The sequence below is a fragment of the Hyperoodon ampullatus genome, assembly GCF_949752795.1.
Source record: "Hyperoodon ampullatus genome assembly, chromosome: 11".
Lineage (NCBI taxonomy): Eukaryota > Metazoa > Chordata > Mammalia > Artiodactyla > Ziphiidae > Hyperoodon > Hyperoodon ampullatus.
In genome coordinates this window covers 83,242,012-83,255,367 of record NC_136924.1, presented here as the reverse complement: position 1 = coordinate 83,255,367, position 13,356 = coordinate 83,242,012, and the positions used below count along the sequence as shown (strand labels likewise).

General features: G+C 35.4%; 1 protein-coding gene across 1 annotated transcript in view; it reads right to left on the bottom strand.

Annotated features, from left to right (window-relative positions):
• Positions 1-8,270, bottom strand: part of SOX5 (SRY-box transcription factor 5) — a gene marked incomplete at both ends in the record, with an annotated part of 680,357 nt that extends 672,087 nt beyond the window's left edge. The window contains one exon of the mRNA XM_079714354.1: positions 8,216-8,270. Within this exon, the coding sequence (XP_079570480.1) occupies positions 8,216-8,258 (43 nt within the window). The remainder of the gene's footprint in view (positions 1-8,215) is intronic.
• Between the last annotated feature and the right edge of the window lie 5,086 nt (positions 8,271-13,356).

Below are 13,356 nucleotides of genomic sequence, written 5' to 3'. Positions count from 1 at the left end.
AAAGAAAAAAATCATAAATTGGACAACATCAAAATACAAAATATTTGTGTTTCAAAGTACACCATCAAGAAAGTGAAAAGGCAACCTACAGAATGAGAGAAAATATTTGCAAATTATAGGTCTGATAAAGGACTTGTATCCAAAATATAGAAATAACTCTTAAAACTCTATATTAAAAAGTCAAACAATCCAATTAAAAAATGGACAAAGAATCTGAATAGCCATTTTACCAGAGAAGATACAAAAATGTCCAATTAGACTATGAAATATACTCAACATTAGCCATTAGGTAAATGCAAGCCAAAACCACAATGATATACTACTTCACATCCACTAGGATGGCTATTTTTAAAAAAGAGCTAATAAAAAGTGCTGATAAGAATGTAGAGAAATTGGAACCATCTATGTCACAGGTAAGAATGTGAAATTCTGCAGGTGTTCTGGAAAATAGTTTGGCGGTTCTTAAAATGTTACATACCGAGTTACCATTGACCCAGCAATTCCACCCCTATGTACTTACATAAACAAGAGAAATGAAACATGTGTCCATACAAAAACTTGCACCTGAATGTTCATGGTAGCATTACTTATAATAGCCGAAATGTGGCAACAATCTAAATGTCCATCAACTGATGAATGGATAAGCAAAATGTGATACATCCATACAATGGGATATTATTCAGCCAAAAAAAGGAATGGAGTACATGTTACAGCATTGATGAACCCTGAAAATATTACACCAAATAAAAGAAGCCGATAACAAAAGACCATATGTTGTATGATTTCATTTATAAGTCCAGAATATTACCTATTCTATAGATTTACCATCTATAGAAACACTGAGCAGATTAGCAGTTACTTAGAATTATAGGGAAAGGAGATTTGTGGGGTAATGGGAAGCAACTGTTAATAAATATGTAGCTTCTTTTTGTTAGATGAAAATGTTCTAAAATTATACTGTGGTGATATTGAACAACTCCTTGAATTTACTGAAAAACACTGAATTGCACAATTTCAATGAGTGGATTGTATAGTATATAAACGATAACTCAATAAAGCAGTTTTTAAAAAATTACACAGATAAAACAAAGACATGTTAACACATTATCCCCATTTTTAAAAGGAAAAGTACCCACATCTGTCTTAAGTCTATGTTAAGATGATACAAAAGAAATTTTATATTTTGATAGATTATTGCTTGACAGATAACATTAATGGCATGCCAAGATTAAATACCAATAATAAAATAATAGTAAAGTGTTCTACTTTTAAACTAGTCTTCAGAGATTAGTCTTTCAATAGAACTCAAGTATTATAATAAAATCCAAGTGTAATTTTCACTTTTTCAGGGCTGGTAGTGTAGAAAAAAATTTTTTCATCCAAAGTATGGTGATGGTTCAGTATACAATTTGTTAAAAGCTGTAAATCATGTAGACACTTTTGTGATTTTAGAATTCTCTACTTAAGAATGACTGTTAAAAAGGAATACTTTAGCTGCCAAACAAAATTAGATAAGTATGTGAGGAAACATATACATTGAAAATATCAAGTTTCAGTGACATAAAATTCAAGTTTACCAATCCTATCTATTTAAACCTTCAATTTTAATATGAATTCATTTAAACAAGTACTCAGAAGCTACATTACCCTTTGGGGCTATCTCATATTTACCCAATTTCAATGATACAATAAGAGTTATAAGATTAAGCAATGTGATCAATTCTAGTTACACAACCTAAAATGACTAAACTCTTTGTCAGTCAATACATGTATGACTATTCAAGTATATTTTCTGCCATCGAAATTTATATAAGGTCTGCTGCCTTCTCTTAACTGTGCATGCACATTGCTTCCAGCTCAGTTGCAAATCTGTTGAATAGCAACCATTTATCTATTCATCTATTCATTTATTCAACAAAAAAGTTACTGAGCACTTATAAGATATTGTTTATATAATAAGGCAGAATGGAGAAATAAAAAGAACACATGCTTTGAGATCATCTAGACTTGAGTTTAAGTTCAGGCCTCGACTTATTATAGGTGCCAGAACGTTTCTGAACCTTAGTTTTCTCATTTTTAAAGTGAGAATTAATTAAATTAATAAATGTTACAGAACCCAATAATAAATGTTAATCTCTTTTTTCAGCCTAATTTGAAGGCTAAGAAGATTAATCGGATATGAATTCTGCCTTTTATAAATTAACAGTACAGCAGACATTATAATGTATATAAGTAGATTAAATAAGGTGAAAAATTATACAATAGAAATTTCAAGTGATAAAATAAGAAACGAGATGATCCATACCAGATGTACATAACATGGCATCATTATTATCACCAAATAGAAATAGCATAATAGCATTTATATAGTTGATTACCAAGCTACTTAAATAATTATCAAGTGAAAAATAGAAGATCAATAATCTTGGTTTGTTCCAAGGAAATTCTGAGTAATTGCAAGTAAAGTTTAATGTTAGAAGATTATAACGTTACAGAAGATTATATATAGAAAAGGTGCTTACTTATTAGTATTGTTTCTTTTGATAATGAATAAAAATGCCACATTTCCTCTATCAAGAATTTGTTAATTCTGGCTATCCCATCTCCAGCCTATATGGATGACCACTGGCAAGTTACTTTAAGTCTTGGTTCCTTCATTTCCTCATCTGTTAAATGGGAATTAAAATCATGCACGCTTTATTGGGTGAACAATGGAATAAAATGAGTGCATGTCAAGTGCACAAGTGCCTAGTCCATTAAGTACCTAACACTGTAGGTATTCAAACAATGTTCGACAGTCTTATCCCTCTTATTATAATTTTCACACCATAGCAAGAACATGTACAGGCATTTTGACTAAATTTTAATTACCATTCAATGGGAGGTGAAATATCATAGCAGAAAAGATTTTTGCATGCATACTGGGAAAACTAGGGCTTTTTCTTTATATCATTCATAATGGCCAGCAGAATGAAGTTCTATGACTGGCCAAGACTATATCATGTGCCTTTGTGGTGGGCACATAATGAAGAAACAGTTCAACCAAAAGAAAGAGTATGTATATAGGTAGGGGGGGATGCTCTTTCTAGAAGAGGGGAGTGGTAAGGCATGCTGAAAGGTAAAACAACATGCCTACCTACTTCTACCAAGTGAACAGGGATAGTCTTTGCTGTAAGTTATGATTTCTAATTTAACTGAACTCAGAAGATGGTAAATAAATGAGTGATTTATATAAATTTAGAACTCTTTAATTAAAAAGTCCTCATGATAATAATGGAGAGAGTCTCCTCTCCCTTACCTGTTGCATCTAATTGGCCATTGAATCATCCTCACCCAATCTCTCAAATATCTATAAAATATGTCCCTTCCTCTCTGTTTCCATAGGTATCACCCTTCTCCACACTCATGTTCTTCTCTTACCTTGACTATTATGAGTGCTCCCTTCCTTAGCTGTTCTCCTTGCTTTAAGTCTCAAACCCTACATGAGACAATTTTTCCATGTTCTGCCATTCTTCTCTACCTATTCTTCCCTCAAGACCCAACCCAATCATTGTACCTTCTCAGTGGAGTCTTTCCTAACTCTCCAAGGGATATTGAGGAACTTTTCATTTCATGGGACTTAACAAAGGGTAACTTAGCATATATATGGAAGTATCCACTTATGGGTAGATACTTAACACAAGTTAAGTATCCACTTGTGTCAAATTAACACAAGTTTTTATTATAATACCTCATGCTGGAAAGGTATGGTAAAGTGGGGCCTTTCATAAGTTGCTACTAAAAGTTAAAAGTGGTTCAAATTTTTTGAAAAATATTTGGATCATCTATACCAGCAGTCTTACACATGTTCATATGTAATTTCATTTCTGGAAAATATATCCTGAGGCAAGAACTCCAAAAACAAGAAAAGTTTATCCAAAAATATATTTTTCTAGAAATTATTGATAATATGAAAAAAGGAATGAGTCAAAATGGCTAACAATAGGGCATTACTCAAATAAACTACAGATCACCTCCCTACTAATCTGCTGAGGAAAAGAGGCTTAGTAATTAGCAGAGCCCAGATCCAAATACACATTCCTGTAACTCTAGTGCCTGAAAGTTCCTAAACAGTAATTCTGTTCCAAAATATTAATGTTCTAAAAGATTAATTTTGGTTAATAGAAGATTTGTAGTTTATATAACCAATGATACATATATATACACACACACACATTAACACACAAAATATAAAAATGACTCAAAGGATAAATGTCAAAATGTTACAATATTAATTTTAGAATTACAAAAATTGCTGTTTCTTTTGTTAATCTACATTTTCTAAATATTTCTCCAATAAATTATATAACTTTCATAATAACAAAAGTTTATTAAATAGAATATCAAAACTTTTATACAAATTGTATAATGCTATTTAAGTGTGGGGAACAAAGGGTTCTGCAAAAGTTCTGAGTTGGCACTTAGTGCCCTTATAAAAACCCCATCTTCCTCCTCAGAAAACAGACACCCACTGGAGCACCCCATCCAGGTTCATTTCCTATGTATTAACCAAAACTCTCTTTTAAAAAACATTTACTAACTTATTTTATTATCCATTAGACATCTCGTCTACACTGACTCTTCACTAACTTCACAACCACCCTATGAAGTGTGCATTGTTAACACATAGCAAATGAGGATACTGAGTTAAACAGTTGCTCATGGTCACACGGTCAGCATGTGGCAGAGGTGGGATTTGAACTCAAGACTTCCTGACATCAGCAACGAGATATCACCTCACACCTGTTAGAATGGCTATTATCAAAAAGTCTACGAATAACAAATGCTAGAGAGGGTGTGGAGAAAAAGGAACCCTCCTACACTGTTGGTGAGAATGTAAATTGATACAGCCACTATGGAGAACAGTATGGAGGTTCCTCATAAAACTAAAAATAGAACTACCATATGAGCAATTCCACTCCTGGGTATATATCCAGAAAAAAATGAAAAGCCTAATTTGAAAAGATACATGCACCCTGGTGTTCATAGCAGCACTATTTATAACAGCCAAAACACGAAAGCAACTCAAACGCCCAATAGACATTGGAATATTACCCAGCCATAAAAAAGAATGAAACTCTGCCATTTGCAGCAATGTGGATAGACCTAGGGAATATTACACTTGGTGAAATAAGTCAGACAGAGAAAGACAAATAATGTATGATATCACTTATATGTGGAATCTAAAAAAATGCAAATGAATGTATACTCAAAACAGAAACAGAGTCACAGATATAGAAAACAAATCTGTGGTTACCAAAGGGGTGAGGGAAAGGGGGAGGAAGAAATTAGGGGTATAGGATTAACAGATACAAACTACTATGTATAAAATAGATAAGCAACAAGGATATACTGTATAGCAAAGGGTATTACAGCCATTATCTTGTAATAACCTATAATGGAATATAATCCACAAAAATACGGAATCACTGTGCTATACACCTGAAAGTAACACAATACTGTAAATCAACTATACTTCAATTTTAAAAAATCCATTTTCTTTCCAATAGACCACATAGATCACTTCAAAACATACTTATCCATGTACCAATTCCCCCATTTCTTTCTCTTTTCAAGTGTTTGTGAATGTATCCAATAATGTAATTGTTACTAATATGGAAATGAGCTAGTCAGGTTACAGTGGGAAAAGTACAAAAATTGGAGGCCTCTCCCCATCACCACCTGTCACTATCCCTTCTTCCTTTTCTTTTATTTCCTGCATAGCACTTAGCATCTCTAAAACTAGTTTGTTTTACAGATCTAAAACATTTTAGGCAAAATAGACCTTGCCTATTTTGTTCATTGCTTTACCTTTAGCACCTAGAACAGTGCCTGATTTAAACTGGAGTTTAATAAATACTTAGCATATGATAAATAAATGTACTTATGAGAACAAGTGCAAATTCCTCTCTTTACTAAGCTATGTGTCTCAACAAATCTACTAGCCTCTCAGCTTTTAAATGCCCACTTCTTTAATGCAATACTGCCCAAGGTTGTTATGAGTAATTCATTCATTCAAAAACTACTTATTGAGCACCTACTATAGGCCAAATATTATTCTACGCAATGTGATAGTAGCAGGGAACAAAACAGACAAAAATCTCTTACGCAGCTCAAAGTCTGGTGAGTGAAGACAGAAAAGAATGTAGCTTAATATGTTAGATGGTGACAAGTATTTTGGAGACAAAACAGCTTGTGGATAGGAATCTGAAAGGAGGATCTGCAGTTTTAAGCAGGGTAACTGAGAAAGAGGACAGTTGAGTAAGGAGGTGAGGGAGCCAGACATGCATATTGGGGAAAGAACTTTTCAGGCAGCAGGAACAGCATGCTGGCACGACTGTATTTTCAGAGTGGTTGCAATGTAGTAAGTGATGAGAGAATAGTAAGAAATGAGATCAGATAAGCGAGGCAGGGGAAAGGACTGACCGTGTAAGACCTGTACACCATCGTAAGGATATTGGCTTTTGTTCTTAGAAAATTAGCAGTCACTGGAGGGGGTTGAGCAGAAGTGGGGTATTCTGTGATTTAGATTTTTAATGGGCTCAGTATTTCTCAATAGAGTTGCTATTGGCATTGTGAGTGGCCAACCTCTCTTTGTCCTGACCATCAAGCACATGGCACATCATCTCTAAACTCAGCTCACCAAATGCCAGTAGTAATTCCCAGAACTTTTTAAAATTTTTTTTAACATCTTTATTGGAATATAATTGCTTTACAATGGTTAGTTTCTGCTTTATAACAAAGTGAATCAGCTATACATATACATATATCCCCATATCTCTTCCCTCTTGCGACTCCCTCCCTCCCACACTCCCTATCCCACCTCTCTAGGTGGTCACAAAGCACCGAGCTGATCTCCCTGTGCTATGCGGCTGCTTCCCACTAGCTATTGGTTTTACATTTGGTATTGTCTATATGTCCATGCCACTCAACAACCAAAAATGCCCCCATTTATTTCCAGAGCTATGTTAGGAATAGACAATGGTAGGTGTAAAGGCAGAGTCTATTTTAATATTCCAGGCAATACTTTATGTCATCTTGAGTCAGAGTGGCAGTGGTGAATCAGAATATGTATCTTTTAGAGATAGGATTTGCAAATGAATCAGATATGGGTGTGAATGAAAGCTAGGAGTCAATGAAGACTCCCAGGTGTTTGGAATGGGCAAATAGAAGGATGGAGTTGCTCTTCCCTGAAAGACTGAATGTCGATGGAACAGATTTGGTGAAGAAAGCAGGCATTCAGTCAAGACACGTTAAGAACTACTACATAAAAGCAGATATGTCTATATTTCATGCAAGAATTTTGTGAAATGAGGTAATGACTAGTTCTGAACTGATGGATTTTGTTAGTGTATTTTATGAAAGAATAGAGTTAACAGAAATAAATATTAGATAAATAAATGAACAAATGATTACTAATAACTAATTGTAGGTTATTACTGGTCTAAGCAATTAGATGATATCAAGAAAAGTGATTTAAAAAAATATAACCCAAAGGAATGAATTTAATTGTGGGATTTCAAACAATAAATGGTGTGTGAGTATGCAGGCTTTTAATGCTGTTTTAATCCCACCAGGCCTACACTGCTTGGAGTAGATGTCCTACAGTGAGATTAGGCTCAGCCTTGGGAAAACAGTACATGCCACAACTCTCCTGTACCCCATACTGACTATGCACCACCAATTCCAACACTGTGGAGCCGATTGGTCAATACATGTAACCTGTTCTACATTCATGGGCCATTCAAGGTTTTCAGAGAAAAGATGTGTCCAGACATTGTTTAGCCACCCTTTACAGGTAGAGTTGAGTCGTTCTTCTGTGGACAGAACAAATTAGCTGAATCAACACAATGACTGATAGATACAAGCATACAATTTAGAGTTGCTAGGAGGAAGTGTCCACTTGCATCACTGCTAGAACCTTCTCCCTAGTAGTAGCATTCGGCCTGCTCGTCAGAGTAGAAAAGCAGCAATTTGAACAGCAATGCTCATTGCATAAATCGGAAGATTCTTCCCAAATGTGTTAAATAACCAAGCTCATATAGTCAGAATGCTTTCATTCTCTGGATTTATATCACATTTATGAATATTCTATCTCGGTATTTTCTACTAATATTCCCTGTTATTTATTACAGGGGAGGTATTTGTATTCCAAAAGTAGTCCCTGTACACACACGTACAAAGGAATGCACCTTGCTTCCTTCAGAACATGGCTTCATTTTCCAGACTGACTTGGCCTATTGTTAGATACCCTCTTTCCCTCAGTAACATTAGAGGAGGGAAACTGGATGTAATTCTTCAGTCAAGGTGCACTTCCAATCACCAGTTAACTAAAGAAGTTAGAAGGTTCATACAAAGGTGGTCGCTTGAACTAAAGTGGGAAGGAATGTGATAAAGAAGTACTAATGGCAGACAGATGCCCTAGGGGCTTCACATTGTTGTTTCACTGGAAGGACATAGTGTGTCATAATGAATTACCATTAATTTGAGCCAGCAGTACTGTTAGATGAGCCTAGCAACCCAGGATGACAAACAGTGCCTGCAAGATCATCTAATGAGGGGACAAGACTGCTTCAGTAGTGCCGCTTCACTCAATTAGTGGACAAGGCTTTTAATGCCACTCTGCACAACTAAAGCAATTTTGATTACTTAGAGCTAAGTCTCCATTTAGAATGTTTTGGAAGCTGAAACAGGGTTTCTTCTTTTTTTTTAAAAATATAATTTAGCTTGAGAGTATTTGAATGGTAATAAGCTATTTGAAAGCCAATCACATTCTTATTTTTCCCTAAGTAATATTGAAATATATTTTTTAAAAGTTCAAATGATAGAATTTACTCTAGTAAATGAAATGTAAATAAGATAGCAAATGATTAAGGATATGCTGAGGGTGTGTATGTGTGTGCGTATGTGTGCGTGTGTGCACGCAGGCACTATATGTGTCTCTCTGTGCCAGAATTACAGTTGGCAAATTTCATTTCATCAGCCAACATTATCAGGAGGGTTGCATATTTATTCTATATATCCACATTTTTTAAAAATTCCAGATCTTGCCTTCTTTGGCTGGGAGCACTTATATTTCATAGCTTTTGATACAAGGAACCGACTTTTCCACTTCATTATTTTTTTCACTATGTCACTGCATGATGAAAAGCACTGATAAGTGCAATGGTATGACTTTCTTTAATAACGTGATCACTGACTTATCTCATAACTAAAACCTTACCTTACCAGAGGCTATGTAGGCTGACTAAATTCCTTTCATTCTCATTAGAAACATACAGGGTGCTCACTCCACACATCGGTCTAGTCATCTAGCTTTTTATCTACTTGATGTGTTTAATCCTCAGACTGCGTGCACTATGTGAAATTCTATGAAATTTTGCCTTTTTAATTAGAAAGTCATTAGGTAAAAGGAATGACTCAAGTCCACAAGGAATTACCCAAGACACATAGTAGGTGCTCATAAAATTTTATTAAATTGAACACAATTCTACAGAGACAAAGAAAGTGAACCTCAGGGTGACACACACATGCCCCCTTTTCCTTTGCTTCCCTCAGGTGAACAGCCGTATCAAGATCAAGAGTTGAGAATGAGAACCTACAGCTACACCTACCTATTGCCAAAATCAGAGGGGGGACAATTAAAAAAAACCCATTGCCTAAAGTAGGCCCAAGACAAACCAATGTGAAAATGATACACATCTTCACACCCTTGTTTTACAAAGAAGCCCATGTGAACATGCTGAATCTGAGCCATCCAGGGCAGAAGCTAGGAAACTTTTTATAATACTTTGGGCCACTGGAAAAGCCATTAGTTGAATAAATTAGAAATTATCAGACCTTTTTTTCTTCTTTTCCATAGGCATATTTCATTTCCTCAAAATAATTTTAATAATTGTTACTTTCTTGTCTCCTAAAGGATTAACTCCTAAAGCATGTTGCACAGTCAGGGAGCTACTTACATATTAGTAGAAAATGGTATATTATTGGCATTGTTTGTGTTGTAAGTAAAAATTAAAGAGAAAAAACAATATGGCTCAGGAAGCAAGTAATACTTCCTATAATGTGTTATTTTTTTATAATTAATAATGACTTAGAAACTGGCAAAGAATATGCACTGATTCTGTATCTCCCCTTCGCCCCTGAATACATGATATGAAATCACATCACTGACTCAAATTATTGCCAAGGTTGAGAAAACTATTAATAGTTTCATTTTTTCTCCTCTCTTGACAAAAGGAATAGCATGAGAGAAGGAAAAGGGATCCCTATTAATTGTAGAAATTAAGCATAAATAAAAAGTGAAGATTAAATTTAATAGGAAAGTGCCAGTAATATACATACAATTCAATAGGTATCAATCTCTTAAATGCTTCCCTCTTCATTTCCTCTTTGTTCTTTAGTAGAGTATTTGTCCAAAGTACCATCAACAATGATTACCATTTAGCTTTCCATCAATGTTAGTAATGAACATCACAGATATTTTCCCATCCTTGTTGATTAAATTTTATTTCTTAACTATGTATGATATTTGCATAGTCAAAACTATCTATAAAGGTAACTCTTAGGAGGCTTATTTCTATCTCTCTCCCTTCTATTGATTTCCACCCACACATTATATGCAATTATTTTCATTAATTCTGCCTTATCGTTCCTGTATTCCTTTTAGTAAAAATAAGCTTATATATGTATTTATTCTTATTTGCCCTTCTTTCTAATGCAAAAGATAGCATATTGTCTCCACTCTTTGAAGTTTCTAAAAATTTTCATCTAAGTGTATTCTGGAAATGTCTCCATATTAGTGCATAGAGACCTTCCTCATTATTTTTTATAACTGCATGATACTTGTATGGACATATTTTAATTCATTCAACATGTCTTTTATGAATGGGGATTTAGGTTATTTCCAATATTTTGCAACTGTAAATATTGTTACAATTAATAACCTGAAATAATGTTTTGTAACTCCTCATGTAATTCTCAGGAAACCACTGGTGGGTAAGGAGGTTGCCTAAGTCTACTTGAGCTGGTGTCAACTGACTCCACATTTCTGATATAGGAGAGGAGTAGGATGGGAAGCCTGAAATACCTCTGATGCTTTTACTGGAGCTCAAATTTATTTCTAGTCTTGAATATAGATCTCTGTGAATAAAGCAATTATGAAATAGTTTTGGTTGATATTAAGGGAGAGAAAATGCATTTTAGAACTTTTCTAAATATTTCTTCATTTCACAAGACATTTTTGAAACCCTAAACTAACCTAAACCTACTAGAAGTCCTAAAAACATAAGAGCCAGAAAACATTCTCCTATGTACAAACATCTAGGTAGCAAGGAGCAACCCTTAACTTTCCTTAAACTTAGAACTTTAGGGGCTTGAAAATAGTGATAGAATAAATGAATAAATGAATGAATGAATGAATGAATCTACTGGATGCAACAGAAGTCTGACACAAAAGCTTGCAAACAGTTTCAAGGAAATAATATAGTATTCCGAAGGCAGGCAGGTGTGTTTAGCAATAGCTTTCTCCACTCTTCCAAAAATAAGGCAGCCTATAAATAATGCCCAGGTCATCTTTGCTGCAGTCCTGATGTAATGCATGGACGTGAATTTTGGTTTGTGGCTTGAGGTCACAGTGTGTCTCATTCCCTGTTGTTGTAACGGTTAAAGGAATGATGACTAATGGCTTTGAGGAAGAGTCGAGGTTAGACAGTAAGTCCAGCAAAAACTGCAGCACCAAGAAGATGTACTCAACAAGAGCCTTTGAGGCATCACACTCCTGCTGAAGGGACCAGAGGTTCCTCAGAGGAGAAGAGGAAGAAGAGAGAGAAAAAGAGAATGGTAGTGTTAGTGTTTGCCAAAAAATAAAAGTCTGAGAAATCCCTGAGAGAACCCAAGAGGGTGGTAAAATTTACCTTTCTTAAGACTGCCGTTGATTTTACCTTTGCCCTTGGAGTAGAATGAAGTAAAACTAATGCTCAGAAGAAAACCCTGGGATTCTAATACAGATTATGAAATAGGTTCATGCTTTTCACCAAGATTTGATTTTTTTTTTTTTTTTTTTTTTTTTTTGCAGTACGCAGGCCTCTCACTGTTGTGGCCTCTCCCGTTGCGGAGCACAGGCTCCGGACGCGCAGGCTCAGCGGCCATGGCTCACGGGCCCAGTCGCTCCGCGGCATGTGGGATCGTCCCAGACCGGGGCACGAACCCATGTCCCCTGCATCGGCAGGCGGACTCTCAACCACTGCGCCACCAGGGAAGCCCCAAGATTTGATTTTTAATACCAGGTTTTTTTATTCACTTGCATCATTTTTAATTCATTTATCTGACCCTCCTGTATTCCCTTAGGGTGAAAAAGACCTGGGTTTGGATGGCTCCCTAGGCAGCAAAATCATTGCTAATATAAGCATTTTGTTGCATCATCATCTCATTATCACATGCAGGGCATTAATCGAAGCACCTCATTTAAGGTGGGAAAGAACTTTGCTCCGGAAAGATGATTCAGCACAGTATCTTCCAATGAGTACTGTCATCTCCGGTCCCTTTTAGAAATAGGTGGAGTGTAACTAATAAAGTAAAATGTGAGCATTTATTATATTTATTCATCAGTAAGTTAACATGTCCCATTTTTAAAAGGTTCTGAAATCACAATCTTATCCATTTTTCTCTAAAACTGCCCTGTCACATCATGATATGTATATATACTCAACTTATTTCATTTTTAAAAGGCATCCCAGAGAGATGAGATGTGGATGGGTGTGAAGAACGGATCTGGGGAACCAAATGGGTGCAGATGCCTCCATTGACAAAAGGAAAAGGCATATGGCTTCCTTCCTTCCCGGTGTACCCAGGGCTCAGAGAGTTCTCTAGATTTCCCAGTGATAAGTTTCTGCTTGCGAGCGCCACTGGGAAGATATTTTGTATGCCACAGAAAACCAAGATGTTTGCATTCCCACCAATTCAGGGATAAGGCATTTTCCTCATACAGACACAAAACATACAGTATATGAATGTTTAATGGGGGCTAAAACTGGGAGAGGAACAGAAAACAAGAACAGAGCAGGTTAAAAAAATATCTGGTTTCTCTCTATCAAAATACTAATTAAAATTCATCTTCATGGGGATGATTATACATATGTTTTTGAACTAAAAGTCTAACCTGGCACTATTTTTTGGCCTTATTTTTGTGACAACATTTTTGTCCATATGGCATGAAGTGAATCATTTTACATCTTTTTTTAAGCTCTATGTGTTTTTCTTGTTGTCTATTCCCTCTTCTCTCACCACACACACACTGGCAGCCGCTACCAAGTTACC